Source organism: Euprymna scolopes, chromosome 13 (genome assembly GCF_053919585.1).
Source record: "Euprymna scolopes isolate OS-2025 chromosome 13, ASM5391958v1, whole genome shotgun sequence".
NCBI lineage: Eukaryota > Metazoa > Mollusca > Cephalopoda > Sepiida > Sepiolidae > Euprymna > Euprymna scolopes.
The window spans coordinates 50,874,578-50,890,128 of NC_136494.1; the positions used below are offsets into that span (position 1 = coordinate 50,874,578).

The 15,551-nt window shown below is 39.5% G+C and overlaps 1 protein-coding gene across 1 annotated transcript; it reads right to left on the reverse strand.

Annotated features, from left to right (window-relative positions):
- Positions 1–11,886: 11,886 nt before the first annotated feature.
- Positions 11,887–13,275, reverse strand: LOC145292255 (protein CFDP2-like). Its single transcript, XM_080138576.1, has one exon. It carries the CDS (start codon positions 13,273–13,275, stop codon positions 11,887–11,889), a length of 1,389 nt encoding a protein of 462 aa, XP_079994702.1.
- Between the last annotated feature and the right edge of the window lie 2,276 nt (positions 13,276–15,551).

A 15,551-nucleotide genomic window follows, 5' to 3' on the forward strand; every position in this document is an offset into this window, starting at 1 on the left:
CACCGCAGAAACTCTAACCGAAGTATGACTTTTATTAGCGTGCGCAAATTACTGCTGCGCTCTATTGACACGTGTTTGACTTGTCTTCGTATACTTTTCTCTGTTATTTATCCCTTTCGGTCTCTCTTTCAAACTCCGTCATATTTCCCATTTCTTTTCCCCCCTCTCAACAAACAATCTTCTCTTTCTTTTTAATTCACTTTAATTTCTTTCCTTCATCTTTCTTTCCTAATCTTTAGTTGAAATTCAAACTATAAATATAATCTATATTCTCCCCCCATCCCTTTTCTTTTCCTTTTCCTTCCTCTCACTCCGCCCTCCTTCCTCCTCCCTCTATATCCAGCACTTTAACTGTTGTTTTTTTTATACTCATATGTAAGTTAAAAGAATATTTTTTTAATTTATTATGGCTTAGATTGTCTGACGAGAACGGCAGGATAATTTTATTGTCCTGTCGATTGAAACAACTTGTAATGATTTAAGCAAAAATCCCCAAGATTGATATAATAAAAACGTATTTAGCTCTAATAACATATTAAGCATTTTTCCCCTGTTTTTTTTTTCGGGGGGGGGGGGCGAAATATACCTCCTTATATATATATATATATATATATAATGTATGTTAGTATATATATGTATGTTTAATTCTGTAGATTAAAATATATACAAATATATTTAAGTTAAGAATTTATTGTTTGAAACAAGGAATATATGAAGAAAACTTATATTTATTTCCTTAATCCATGGATTTTCAATGATAGTTCATATCATCAGAGGAAATGAAATGCAATTAGCAAAATGTTCAGCTTTGAATAAACAAGTATTTTGCTTTTCAGCACATATATTGAAAATATCATTTAAACTTATTTAGATGGTTATTAAGAGCCATAGAAAAAAGATAACATACAACCTGGGCAGTCCAATATCAGAATGAGTTCAGTAGTTTCCGGGATATTACTGCCAGGTCGGGCGAGTAGGGATCCAAGGGGAAAATCAGTAATCCAATATATCCAAAATAGTTGGTTATCCGATACCGTTATTTCGAATGGCATACGAGATGGTCGTCCTCTTTGGTGATATAAAGATCCGTTGATAGAAGAAATCCAGAGTCCTTGGGGGTTTGGATATATTCCTTGTTTCAAACAATAAGTTCTTAACTTAAATATATTTGTATATATTTTAATCTACAGAATTTAACTTTAATCATTAAACTTATATATTGCTCTATTTTTATATATTGAGCTTTACCTTTTTGCTAGGATCGTCCTGAAAGTATTACCTCAATGTAATATCTGACAGGAAAATTCACATGATCTCTAATCTGTGACTTATTTTATATATATATATATATATATATATATATATATATATATATATATATATATATATATGAAATAAAATGGAGTTGGAAGGACCTGGATACTCAACGTTTCGCCCGATTTATGCGGGCTTCTTCAAGAGGGATGGTCATTGACGAGAGAGTCGGAGGATTGGGGCTATATATAATGATGGGGGAGAGCAACGTGTTTTCCTTATGTAAATTAGATATCATATTATATATATACATTTTATGAGAGAAAAAAAATAAATTAGAGTAAACTAGTGTAGTGGATTACGTCTAAAAGTTAAAATATCGTAGAGATTAACGTAATCCACTACACTAGTTTACTCTAAGTAGGACGATGAAGGGGAAGAAGGTAGACGATAGTTTGCTGGATGATAAACACGGCAAGAAGGGATAGTATCGCATCCCTGTTTATCCATCCCACGGCAAGTGCTGATCAAGGAGCAGCAGCGTGATACCGAACTGAAACCCCTGTTCCCTCGAGTTGGAGAAGAACATTCTCGAGATTCAAAAAGCCAATACTTCCTCAATAATGGAGTGTTAATGAGGAAATGGAACGCTTCCAGGACAGAGGAAGGAACAGAAGAAATGACACGAGAACAAGTATTGGGGCCCAATATATATCGGGAGGACATCATGAGCATGAGGTACCGTTGACAGGTCACCTAGGGGTCAATAAGACCCTGGAAAAGCTGACCAGACACTTTTACTGGCCAGGAATTGTGGGGGATATAAACTCGGTAAAACCTGTGGGACATGCCAAAAAGACGGGAAAGCCCAAACAAAACATTCCCCCGGCCTCGCTCCAACCTATACTAGCAGTGGAAGAACCGTTTAGTTGAATAATCATAGACTGCGTGGGACCATTACTCAAAACCAGGACAGGCCACAAATTCATGTTAACAATAATGTGTGCATTCACGAGGTTTCCTGGGGCAATTCCATTATGCAACATCTCTACAAAGAAAGTGGTGGACGCCCTGATAAAACTTTTCATCAAGATGGGGCTACCTAGAATTATACAGACTGACCAAGGGTCTAACTTTATGTCGAGGATATTTAAGCATGTTACAGAGTAATTAGGAACCACCCATATAAAATCCAGCGCTTATCATCCTCAATCACAGGGAGCATTAGAACAATTTCACGCCACCCTAAAGACCATGTTAAGAGGCTATTGTGGGGAGCACAATGCTGAATACGACCAGAGAATCCCATATGTACTTTTTGCAGCTCGAGATGCAGTCCAGGAGTCGTTAGGATTCAGTCCTTTTGATTTAGTCTTCGATCATCAAGTGCGAGGAGCATTAAAAGTGATAAAAGAGCAATGGGTCAGTAATGAATGCCAAATAATATGTCGGATTACGTCACTAAGGTACGATGAAATTTAGCCGAAGCACAGAAATTGGCAAAACCCCACTTAGAGAATAGCCAGAGAACTATGAAGGTCATATATAATAATAAAAAAAGCAGTAAACAGAGAATTCCAGGAGGGGAAGGAAGTGTTAATACTCCTACCCCTAAATGGCCAACCATTCAAGGCAAATATCAAAGATCATACACGATCGCTGAAAAGATAAGCCCTCTAAATTATAGAGTACATGCCCCTAAACGCAGAAACAAGACACAAATGTGTCATGTCAATATGATAAATAAATATTTCAGGAGAGTGGGAGAAAAATCAGTACTGGCAGCACCATGCCACGGCAAAGCTGAAAATGAAGAGTATCCTGAAAGGGACCTTCACGTAGACAAAGATCCACCCATTAAGTTAAAGAATTCGGAGATACTAGGAGACTTGCAAACTTGCACATTTATCCACAGAAGAAAGGCAGAGATTAAAGAAGATATTAACGGAATATAGAGATCTACTCATTGACCCGCCCACGCACCCATGCGCCCATGCACACAGCAGCAGCGGTGAATGATGTTGAGATAAAAGAAACCAAACCGATTAGACAACACTCATATCGCTTAAGTCCAAGAAAATTAGAGGTAATGAAAACAGAAATAGAATACATGTTAAAACATGAGATAATAGAGCCGAGTCAAAGCAAATGGGCATCACCATGCGTATTGGTTAATAAACCTGATGGAACGGTGAGATTCTGTACGGACTACAACAAAGTAAACACAGTAACCAAAGCGGACACTTACCCCATGCCCAGGATGGATGATTGCATAGATAAGATAGGCCACGCCAAATACATCACAAAATGCGATCTACTGAAAGGATATTGGGCAGTACCCTTAACCAAAAGAGCCAAGCAATATTGGTGTTTATAACCCCTGAAGGAACAGACCAATATCGGGTGATGCCATTCGGGATGAGGAATTCCCAGGCAACGTTCGTAAGGTTGATGAACATATGCCTTGCTGGGATCACAAATGTAGACACATATGTTGATGACATAGTCATATACAACGACACCTGGGTTGAACATGTTGAAACGAAAGTGCTAAATTAACAATAAACTTGGCCAAGACAGAGTTGTGCCGAGGTGAATTATTTAGGACATGTTGTGGGTCATGAGAGAATCACCCTAGTAAAGATCAAGGTGCAAGAAATAGAAAATTATTCAACACTAACAAATGTCAGAAGCCTGAGGCAATTTCTGGGCATGGCAGGATATTACCGCCGGTTCTGCAGAGATTTTACGAATCTCACCACACTGCTGAAAAAGCATAAGAAGTTTTAATGGACATCCAAGTGTCAAGAAGCGTTTGAGAGAATCAAGCGAATGCTAAGTAGTGAACCAGTGTTAAAGGCTCCATGATTTGATAAACCCTTCAGTGTAGCTGTAGACGCAAGCAATAGTAGGATTGGAGCAGTGTTGTTACAAGTGGGAGAGGATAAGCAGCTACCCCCAGTCAGCTTTTACTCAAAGAAACTCAACAAATTTCAGAAATCTTACTCCACGATGGAGAAGGAAGCGTTAGCATTAGTGATGAGTTTATCACATTTTGAGGTATACGTGTCCCCAGTATACGGATCGACTACTATTTACACAGATCATAACCCATTAGTTTATGACTAAGATGAAAAACAAAAACCGAAGATTACTTTCATAGAGTCTTATACTGCAGGAATTTGATTTAGATATTAAACATATAAGAGGTAAAGATAACACGGTAGCTGACGCTTTATCACGAAGATACGAGTCAGAATTATAAAAAGAAAGAAAAAGCAAAATAGGTGCAGGGAATTTAGGAAGAACCGCCTCATCCTTTTCTTTTATTTTCATTTATGGGGGAGAGTGTCACAAGAAAACAAGGCATAATGCAGAAGTTTCCACCCCCTCCCCTTTAATTTTATTTTGAATATCTATCGGGCAGACACTCCCACCTCACTCCATTGCTATTGACATATGCGACAACCAAATATCCACGCGTTTACCAATAAAAAGGAAGTGAGTTAGACACCCCATCGCCATTCCCCCTCCCATCAAGTCATTCGGCAAGACACATGCCAAGGTCACGACGAGAAATCATCCAGACACCCTATCTCCACCTCAAACGAAGCAGCAGAGGGAAAGAAAAAAAGGGAAAAAGAGAAAAACGAACTTTTAGCAGGAATCACGTGCTTACTCGCGAGACAAAAAAAGGAGTGAAGAAAACGACATGAAACTGATCAAAAAACGAACGTCGTCAGCGAACATAGTTTGCATAATAAATCGAAAGCCCAATCTTATCCCTGGAGCCAAAAGGGAATTTTACCAAGAACTATGGATACACTTGGGGATAAGACATTCGAACGTCGGTGGTTGAGAAAATAAGCGAGAAAGAAAAAACGAGGGAAGACAAGTAGACAAACGAACTTCGAAGGATATCAACTTGCGTGTCGGCGAAATGGGACTGGCTCACATTATAACATTGGAACATTGCATTTTGTCAGATACCTAACCATCGGTTGAATGCACATCCACATAGCTAAGTACTATTCAATACCCACCCCCTTACTCGCAAATGTCGACTTGCGGGACTGAAATGTTTTATTTTTATTTTGAATAATTTCTACTGCCTCATATGACTCAATCATTTTCCACGTGAAAAAAGAGAAAAGATAAAAAGAAAAGGAAAGGAAGGAAAAGAGGCTATGTTTATCTGAACAATTTTCTTTAGTGTTGCCCCCCCCTCTTTTTGACCCGTTGGACACTGTCTGCATTTTTTCTTCTTATTATTATTTCCTCTTAATATTTTGTCTTGATTATTGAATTTTTGACGCACAATAAATGACATGCGTATAATATATATACAAACGTGTTGTTCCGTTATTCAGTGCCTGGTATTTCGTCAACCGTGAATATCATAGTAACATTCAACGACAGAGGTACTGTACAGAATCTGGATAAGGGCTACTTGGTTGTGATAATTTTACGGCCGGCACGTACATCTTTTTTTTAATTCTATGATAGTTTCGTGGATAAATTCCGTTTTGGGATTTTTCAACTGGGACGTATCGTCACAATAAATACATACATCGTCACGTATCGTCACAATACATACATACATGCATACATACATACATACATACATACATACATACATATAATGGTGGCAGATTAATTATTACATGCTTCTAGCACAACTTTTCTATCGCCACAGCGTTACAAAAGTCATAAAGTCATAAATCGTCAATAACATACATAGCCATAATATATATATATATATATATATATATATATATATATATATATATATATATATATATATATATATATACAGTGATGATCATATTTATTGGCACGGTAAAATAAAGGTTAAATTTTGTCTAATAAATTCTAAAAAAGGGATTAAATTAAAGAAAATAACAAAGTATATTATGTATTTTTAACTGACCTTTCCGATGCAGCAATCGGATTTTAGAAAAAATAAATAACAAAGGAACAACGAACATAATTGCAAAAAACCCTTGTTCAAAATTATTGGCACGGCTTTGTTTTTCTTTTAGTATCAGTATAATATCAATCAATTTCCGGTTTACGTGCTTTCTGAACTTTTTTATAGCCATATTATGCTTGTTTAACGCTAATTCAGTGAATAATTTTTTTCAGATAATTTTTAGATAGCGATTTATTTAAACTATTATAAGTGACTAAATTATAATTTTCAATTGCCATGGTTAAAACTAAGGAACACAGCGAAGACGTCAGGAAGCTTGTTGTAGCATGCCATACAAATGGGGAGGGCTATGATAAGATTTCAAAGAAGCTAAACCTTCCCAAATCCACTGTTAGAGCCATAATAAACAAGTTCAAATCGCAAGGCCACGTTATGAGTTTAGAGGGTAGAGGGAGAAAAAGGATTCTTTCCCCAAGAGATGAACGGAAAATTGTTCGACAAGTAAAACAAAACCCAAGAATCTCTGTTGGGGAGATTGTTGATGAACAGAGCACCTCTGGAGTGAATGTATCTCGACATACAGTTGGTAGAGTTTTGAAGAGAGCTGGTTTAAAAGCATGTCGTTCGAGAAAGACTCCCTTATTGAAGCCTATGCACCTGAAAGCAAGGCTAGCCTTTGCAAAACGTCATATTGATAAAGATGTTGCATTCTGGAAACGTGTTCTATGGACTGACGAAACGAAAATAGAGTTATTTGGCCATAATAAAGTGTCTTATATTTACAGAAAATCTGGCGAAGCTTTCCTGCCTAAGAACACCATACCCACAGTGAAGCACGGTGGAGGCAGTTTGATGTTTTGGGGATCCTTTGCTGCCTCTGGACCAGGGCGACTTGTTAAGGTCACAGGTAGCATAAAAAAGGAAGATTATGTTAAAATATTGGATGAAAACCTGAAAGACTCTGCTAAAGAGCTCTCACTTGGTCGTCGTTGGTGGTTCATGCAAGATAATGACCCAAAGCATTCGGCTAAACTGACTAAGAAATGGCTTGAGGACAATCATATTAATGTTTTGGAGTGGCCATCACAAAGCCCAGACCTTAATCCAATTGAAAATTTATGGAGAACATTAAAATTGAGGGTAATGCAAAGGAAGCCTAAGAATCTTATTCAATTGGAGGATTATTGTCAGGAAGAGTGGGCTAAAATTACTACTGAAGAGTGCAACAACTTGGTTGTAAACTATGAAAAGCGACTGATGAAGGTAATCAAGGCCAAAGGCTATACAATTAATTATTAAATAAATCGTGCCAATAATTTTGAACAAGGGTTTTTTGCAATTATGTTTGTTGTTCCTTTGTTATTTATTTTTTCTAAAATCCGATTGCTGTATCGGAAAGGCCAGTTAAAAATACATAATATACTTTGTTATCTTCTTTAATTTAATCCCTTTTTTAGAATTTATTAGACAAAATTTAACTTTTATTTTACCGTGCCAATAAATATGATCATCACTGTATATATATATATATATATATATATATATATATATATATATATATATATATATATATATATATATATATATATATATATATATATGATTGTTGAGCTGGATTAAATCCGACGATATGAAATAAAATGGAGGTGGAAGGACCTGGATACTCAACGTTTCGCCCGATTTATGCGGGCTTCTTACAGAGGGATGGTCATTGACGAGAGAGTCTGAGGATTGGGGCTATATATAATGATGGGGAGAGCAGCGTGTTTTCCTTATGTAAATTAGATGTCATATATACATGTATATACATTTTATGAGAGAAGAACTAATTAGAGTGGAAGATCTTATTGGTACATTTGGGAATGACCTTCTCGTCAGTGCATCGTTGTAAGAAAGAACTCCTGGTTGTGTTGGAGTGAGCTGCGATCAGTGTGTTAGTATATTTACGCAGCTTTCTTTTGTAAAGTTGTCCTTCCATTCCGACAGTATGATTGTTGAGCTGGATTAAATCCGACGATATGAAATAAAATGGAGGTGGAAGGACCTGGATACTCAACGTTTCGCCCAATTTATGCGGGCTTCAAATATACTAACACACTGATCGCAGCTCACTCCAACACAAACAGGAGTTCTTTCTTACAACGATGCATTGACGAGAAGGTCATTCCCAAATGTACCAATAAGATCTTCCACTCTAATTAGTTCTTCTCTCATAAAATGTATATACATGTATATATGACATCTAATTTACATAAGGAAAACACGCTGCTCTCCCCCATCATTATATATAGCCCCAATCCTCCGACTCTCTCGTCAATGACCATCCCTTTTGAAGAAGCCCGCATAAATCGGGCGAAACGTTGAGTATCCAGGTCCTTCCACCTCCATTTTATTTCATATATATATATATATATATATATATATATATATATATTATGGCTATGTTAAGACCAAATTTAAACTTGTTCGAAAACATCCTTTATTTTAGATTGTGAAATCTAAAAATAAAAATGAATCCGTCAGCTGACCGGTTTCGAATCTCACTAAACAGAGTTAAAATCGAGCTTAATTATGTTTTAAAAAGAAAAGGGGGAACAATGAATCGGAGATGAAAACGTAGGATGGGATATATATATATATATATATATATATATATATATATATATATATATATATATATATATATATATATGTGTGTGTGTGTGTATAAAACAAAAAGTAAGGGGGACGTAATTATTAAATAGAAACTAGATTAATCCCTAAGAGATTCCTTCTTTGTTTGCAAAGAGAAGGCCTCAGAGTCTTAATATATATAGTTTCTAGAATTTTGAGATGATAAAGAGAGTGCCACTTGACAAGGATGGAAAAAAAGTCCGCACTAAAATTCGAAACGTAAATACGATTATTTATAAGGTGCTCTCCTATAGATGAGCCATGGGTATTGCTCAAAACGTCCGAAGGTAGGTAGTTTCCATTTCGAATTTTGGATGGAACATGTTTTACCTTATTATCTAATCTTTGAGACGTTCGCCCGACGTAGTGCACACCGCAGCTACATTTAAATAAATGAATAATAGAATTGTTATGGTGGGGGGGGCCGTCTTTACAAATTGAAGGCAAAATGGGTTTACAAGAAAAAACAACACGGGTATTTGATGCAAAGTAACATTGTTGTACGACAGAAGAAATTTGCTTGGCAAATCTTTCACTAATATTACCTAGCCAAGGTAGGCGTAGGTAGATAGGCATTTGTCGACAGATGCTTGTTTAATTTTATTGAAATTAGAAATTTTATTTCTAATTGTAGATTCCACGATTTGCAATGGAAAACCATTATTGCAAAGAGTCTTGGTAATAAATTTGACTTCATCATTTAATTTGGTCTCTGAACATATCATACAAGCTCTATGGATAAGGGTGTTGATAAGATTATATTTTTGTTTGGTGGGGCAAAAAGAGTCCCAACGTGTGTAAAGACCAGTGAATGTAAGTTTACGGTAGATGGAAGTCAAGAAAACGGAAGGTGTTTTACAAACCAGTACATCTAGAAAAGGAAGGGAAGAATTACTTTCCTTTTCTATAGTAAATTTAAGAACTGGGTGAATATTATTAAGGGATGCAAAAAGGTATCCGCTTCCGTTTCATTGTTGAACAGACAAAAAGTGTCGTCAACATAACGAAAATAAATATCTGGATTTTGAAAGCCAGATAAAAGACACTTTTTGTGGAAACCGACGAAAATATTTGCCAGAGCCGGTCCCAGGGGAGAACCCATCGAAACACCATCTATCTGCCTGTACATAATGTTATTAAAACTGAATTCGACCAACATGGTGGCGAATTCCATAAGTCCCGCAAAAATATTCTCAGGAATAGGGGAAGTTGGGAGCTGACTGCGAAAGGCATCGGCACATATATCAATAGTCTCTGAGAGTGGAACGCAGGAAAAAAGCTTTCAATATCAAAAGAATACATAAATTTGTCAGTCTGAGTGTAATTCCGCATAAATTTTGACAAAAGAAAAAGAATCTTTAATGCAGAAAGAACTATACTCTTCCAAAACTGGTTCTAAAATATTAGTAAGCCATTTGGCTACTTTATGTTGGGCGGAACCTATCATGGATAATATCGGTCTTAAAGGTACCCCACTCTTATGAATTTTAGGTAAACCATAGAGACACTTGTACTTGTACTTGTACTTGAAACGACATTCACCCTGGAGGAGTTGAGTCGGCTTCATGAAGATGCACATCTCGTACCGCTGCGGCCCAAGCCCGGCGATCGGAGGCAAGATCCCGAGTGAGCAATAGCCAGTCACGTCTCCAACGAGACAGGCCATAGATGAGCGGGCCCAAAATAAGCTCAGCGTCGGCTTTGATAGTCCCGAGCCACGTTCTTAGCTGGCCACCGACACATTTTTTCCAGCCGGGTAGAGGAAGTGGGGAGATAGCCTCGTGGATAAAGACCCCTGAGGCATGGCCGAACCATCGAAGGCGTCAGGCCCGCAGTAGGTCAGTAATTGCCTGGAGATTGCAGCGACGCCGGACTTCTTTGTTGGCGACGAAATCCAAGGGACGGACATGGAGAATGCGGCGGAGATTGTAGTGGTCGAAAACGTCTACGCGTCGCAGATCCACTTTCCGTATGGGCCAGGTCTCACATCCATACAAAAGTATTGAGCGGACGAGGGCCTCGTAGATTCGTATTTTTGTCCTCAGACGTATTTCAGGCCGTGACCATAATCGCCTTTGGAGTCAACAAAAGGCAGCTCGTGCGGCATGCTTCAATCTCATTCATGCCTTGACCGGTACCAATGAACGTGCAACCCAGGTATTTGAAGCTATCCGTCTCCTCGAGGGTTTCCCCGTTGAGAGTGATGGAGGACCTTTCTGCTTGGGGGATGCCAGCCGATAGAATCTTCGTCTTGCTGGCGTTGATTCTCATGCCGATGGCAGCTGCCTTCTCCTGGATTCGGTTCAGCACCGTCTGTATGTCTCTGTAGCTCTCCCCGAGAACCGCAATATCGTCCGCGTAGTCCAAATCGGTGAGATGAAAGTTACGCCCCACCACGATGCCAGGATATCCAGGCAGCGCCTGCTCCATGATCCAATCAATAGCGTAATTGAAAAGGGTGGGCGAGAGCGCGCATCCCTGGCGGACACCACTGCTGACGTTGAAGAAAGAGGAGTCCTGGCCATAACAGCGGACACGCGTGCGAGTCCGATGGTAGTAGACCTTGATCAAGTTGAGTAGCTTCGGGGGGATACCATCTGCTTCCATCACTCTCCACAGGGTACCGCGGTCGACCGAGTCAAAAGCGGCAGCGAAGTCGATAAAGCATACGATTGTACGCTGTTGGTAGCACCAGTCCGTTTGTCACCCTTCTTAAAAAAGGGAAGAAGGATGGCGTCACTCCAATCTTGGGGAATCTCCCCACTATTCCAAATCTCAGAAATCAGCTGGTCTAGGCGAGGGGTTAATTCATCGATTCCGGTCTTGTAGACCTCAGCCGGGATACCGTCCTCGCCTGGAGCTTTGTTATTCTTCAACTTGACAATGACGGCTCTGATTTCTTTATGGCTGGGGGTATCCGACGAGCAATCGTAGAGATCTGCAGTGGTGGGGGTGTTTTGACCTGGTATTGTAGGTGGAGGCTGGTGGTTCAGGAGTTCACGGAAGTGCTCGTGCCACCGATCCAATCATGCGTTTAGCTCAGTAATGATTTCACCTCCACTGTTGTGGATGGATTCGCTCACGGATGACCTCGTCTGTGTGCTGGACTTCAATAGTTGATATAACTTGCGGGAGTCCCCTACTGAGGCCGCATGTTCCATGTCAGTTGCAATATTGTGCCAGTAGACATTGCGGTCGTTGCGGGCAGAGTGCGTTGTTTCTCGGCGAAGGCGACGATAGTTGGCATCTCCGTTGAGTCTGGCACGTTTAGCCTCCTCACCCAATTTCACCGTTCGACTTGAGATCCAGTCCTTTTGACGACGCTTTGTGAAACCCACGGTGTTGGCCGCTGCTTCAGTGACGTCCTTTTTGAGTGCTTTCCATGTATCTTCCACCGATTCTTCTGGTTGTAAACCATTGAATCGGTTGCGTAGGTCCAGTCGAAACTGAGTCGCAGTGTCTCCACTTTCAGCTTCGTGATTATCAAGACGTTTTTGACGGGAAACGTGTTTGTTGGCCTTCAGTCGCATTGCGAGCTTGGCTCTAACAAGGACATGATCCGATCCATGGGTATTTCCTGTTTCAGCACCTCTGTAAGCGCGGCAGTCACGCATATTGCTTACCCAGCGTTTGCGTATCAAAATGTAGTCTATCTGGTTCGCCGTGACACCGTCATTCGAGTACCACGTCACCAGATGATGATTTGGATGCTGAAACTTCGTATTGGAGACAATGAGGTGATTGTTCATCACGAAGTTAATGATACGTTCGCCATTGGCACAGCGATTCCCGACGCCAAATGGGCCAAGCGTAGATCTTGTTTGAGAATCCGCCTTGCCAGTTCTGCCATTCCAATCACCTGCTATGACAAGCATGTCGCCGGCGGGAGTTCCGTTGACGGCAGCTTGTAATTCGTTGTAGAAGGTATCCTTTATAGCGTCGGCTGAGTCTAGCGTGGGTGCATAGACTGCGATGACAGAGACGTTGTGGATAACTCCTTTTAGCCGAATTCGGGCAAGACGAGGGGAAATGGGTTCCCAGTCCAAAAGAGATTTTTGTGCGCGGTCGCTCAGAGCGATTCCGACGCCATACAGTCCTGAGTTGTCCGTTACCCCACTGTGATAGAGGTGGTAGGAAGTATCTTCTTGTGGTACCTTGATGGATTGGTGACTACTGTCCGGTAATCTGACCTCAGACAAGCATGTGACATCCACCTTGTATTGGTGTAGAGAGCGCACCGTTAGGGCTTGTGCCGCCTCAGATCTCAGGGTTCGGACGTTCCAACAGGCGAAGAAGTAGTTCTGTCTTCTTCGAAGCATTCCGGCTTGCAAATTTAACACTTGTCCCACCGGGTGAATAAGCGCATCGGCTCCCGCGTACGCCGTAGTAGGGTCCGCAGTTGTATAATTGTGCATATTTCTCATGAAGTTTCTTGGCGGCAGTAACCACAGGCGGACGCCAGTCGCAAGTGTATACTGTGGGTGTGTGCCCAGGAATGGATATCCTTGCCGCTGATTGTCAGCAGACGCAGAGGGATAGTCCGACCATGGAGCCGCCGATTATCGACAGTCGTTCCATGGGTTTGAAGACAGGTTGCCGCAAGTTCCTTGCAGACGCAGACTATCATCAGGCGCCGCCGGTTGCTGGCAGACGCAGCTGAATTTAAGAGCAGACGAACAGTTATAGCGCTGAACACTCGCTTGCATTCCCGCTCATTCGGTGTTAACCGGTCTCGTGACGTGGACGCATGGGCGTGAATTTGTCTGTCAGAGGTTATAAGTGACACACGCCTTATGGAACCATTTTATAGAGCAGTGGGGGCTCATACCCATATGCCCAGCTCTGGCATAACAAACCATTTGAGACCAAACCATAGAGACAGGGACGTAGTGAACCAGTCGGTCTGATTAAATCAGAAATGGGGGAAGAAAGAGCTCCACTCTTCACCCATTTGACCAGACGTCTTTGGAATCGAGATTCAATAGATACAGTAGAGTCATATGTCTCTACCGGACCTAGCTGTACAAATTTAGAGGTGTCATTGAGGATTGTCATCATTTTATTGACATAATCCTGGTAGTCAAGTATAACAACACCACAACCTTTGTCCGGTTTAGTGATAGTAAGAGATTTATTCTGGCGTAGTGTTTTGATAGCACGGAAATGTTCATTTCGCCATTTGGATTCACTAAGCGAGACAGGTGTACCTGCATATGAATGAGCAATATCATTTAATTTCGCCTTAAGGTCACTAACCTTACTGTCGGAAACAGGGGAAAGTCTTGCTAATTGGGCAAAAAAGACTTTGAATTCAGAATAAATCTCTTCACGTTTGGGGTTAGAAGGGGGAATGCAGAAGTCCAACCCATGTGAAAGTATATTCAATTCGAGTTGGGACAACTGTAAGGAAGAGATATTAAGGACGTTTTTAGAAATATTCGGGATAGTCGAGCAACCAAATTTTTTTAAATATTAAATGTTGCAATTTATTCTGGTGTTTTGACTTCAACCTGGGAAGGCTGCGTTCGTGTATTCTTGCAACATGACTAATAAATCGTATTTTATCAAACAAGGATAAACTGCCTACATAATTTCTCCATAATTCAGAGTACTTCCTTCTCAAGTACTTCCTTCTGAAGTTCGCCAGATCGCAAGAAAGTTTAGACAAAAAAAATGCATCTTCAATCTTTTGTCCAGGATGTAAATTATCTCTTTTTATTTTAAACAAAATAAAAGAGGGACAGACTTTATTGCTCTGGCAAATATATAAAAAGGACTGGTTAATCTGCATAGTTCTTATTTTACGCCTAATTTTCAACAATGAATTTAATCCATTGATTAATTCAAGTGGGTACCTAGTCTTAAGATATTTAAATATTTTTTGCGGGGTACAAAATTTTATTATGCCTATGTAAAGACCAAATTTAAACTTGTTCGAAAACATTATTTTAGATTGTGAAATTAAAAAATAAAACGCTTCAGCTGACCGGTTTCAAAGCTCACTCAACAGAGCTAAAAGCGAGCTTAATTACGTTTTAAAAAGAAAAGGGGGAACAATGAATCGGAGATGAAAACGTAGGATGGGGGGGGGGGCATATATATATATATATATATATATATATATATATATGTATGTATGTATAAAAAAAAGTAAGGGGGGAATTAATTATTAAATAGAAACTAGATTAAGCCCTAAGAGATTCTCTCTTTGTTTGCAAAGAGAAGGCCTCAGAGTCTTAATATATATATAGTTTCTAGTTTTATTTTTTAATTTCACAATCTAAAACAAATAATGTTTCCGAATAAGTTTAAATTTGGTCTTTACATAGCCATAATAAAAATTTGTACCCCGCAATATATATATATATATATATATATATATATATATATATATATATATAAGAGAAAGAAAATTAAAACTCCAAGTTGAACTTTACAATCAAACATGGATATTGTAAAGTTCAACTTAGAGTTTTAATTTTCTTTCTTTTTTTTTTTTTACACAGTGATCACCACTTATCAAGGCCCGGAAGCCACTCAGGGATAAGGGTTATTGCAAGTACATTACGTTAGATGAAGTGTTTACTTAAGGGGGCGGTTCATTAGGAATTTGTTAACGTTGGACTTGAAGACATCCAAGTTGTAGTCCGGTGGGAAGCAGGCAGACGGAACAGAGTTCCACAGGCGTGCA

Bases quoted from the DNA above. Each gene is read 5' to 3' on its own strand.
- LOC145292255 (XM_080138576.1), bottom strand. From the start codon at position 13,275: ATGCACAATTATACAACTGCGGACCCTACTACGGCGTACGCGGGAGCC.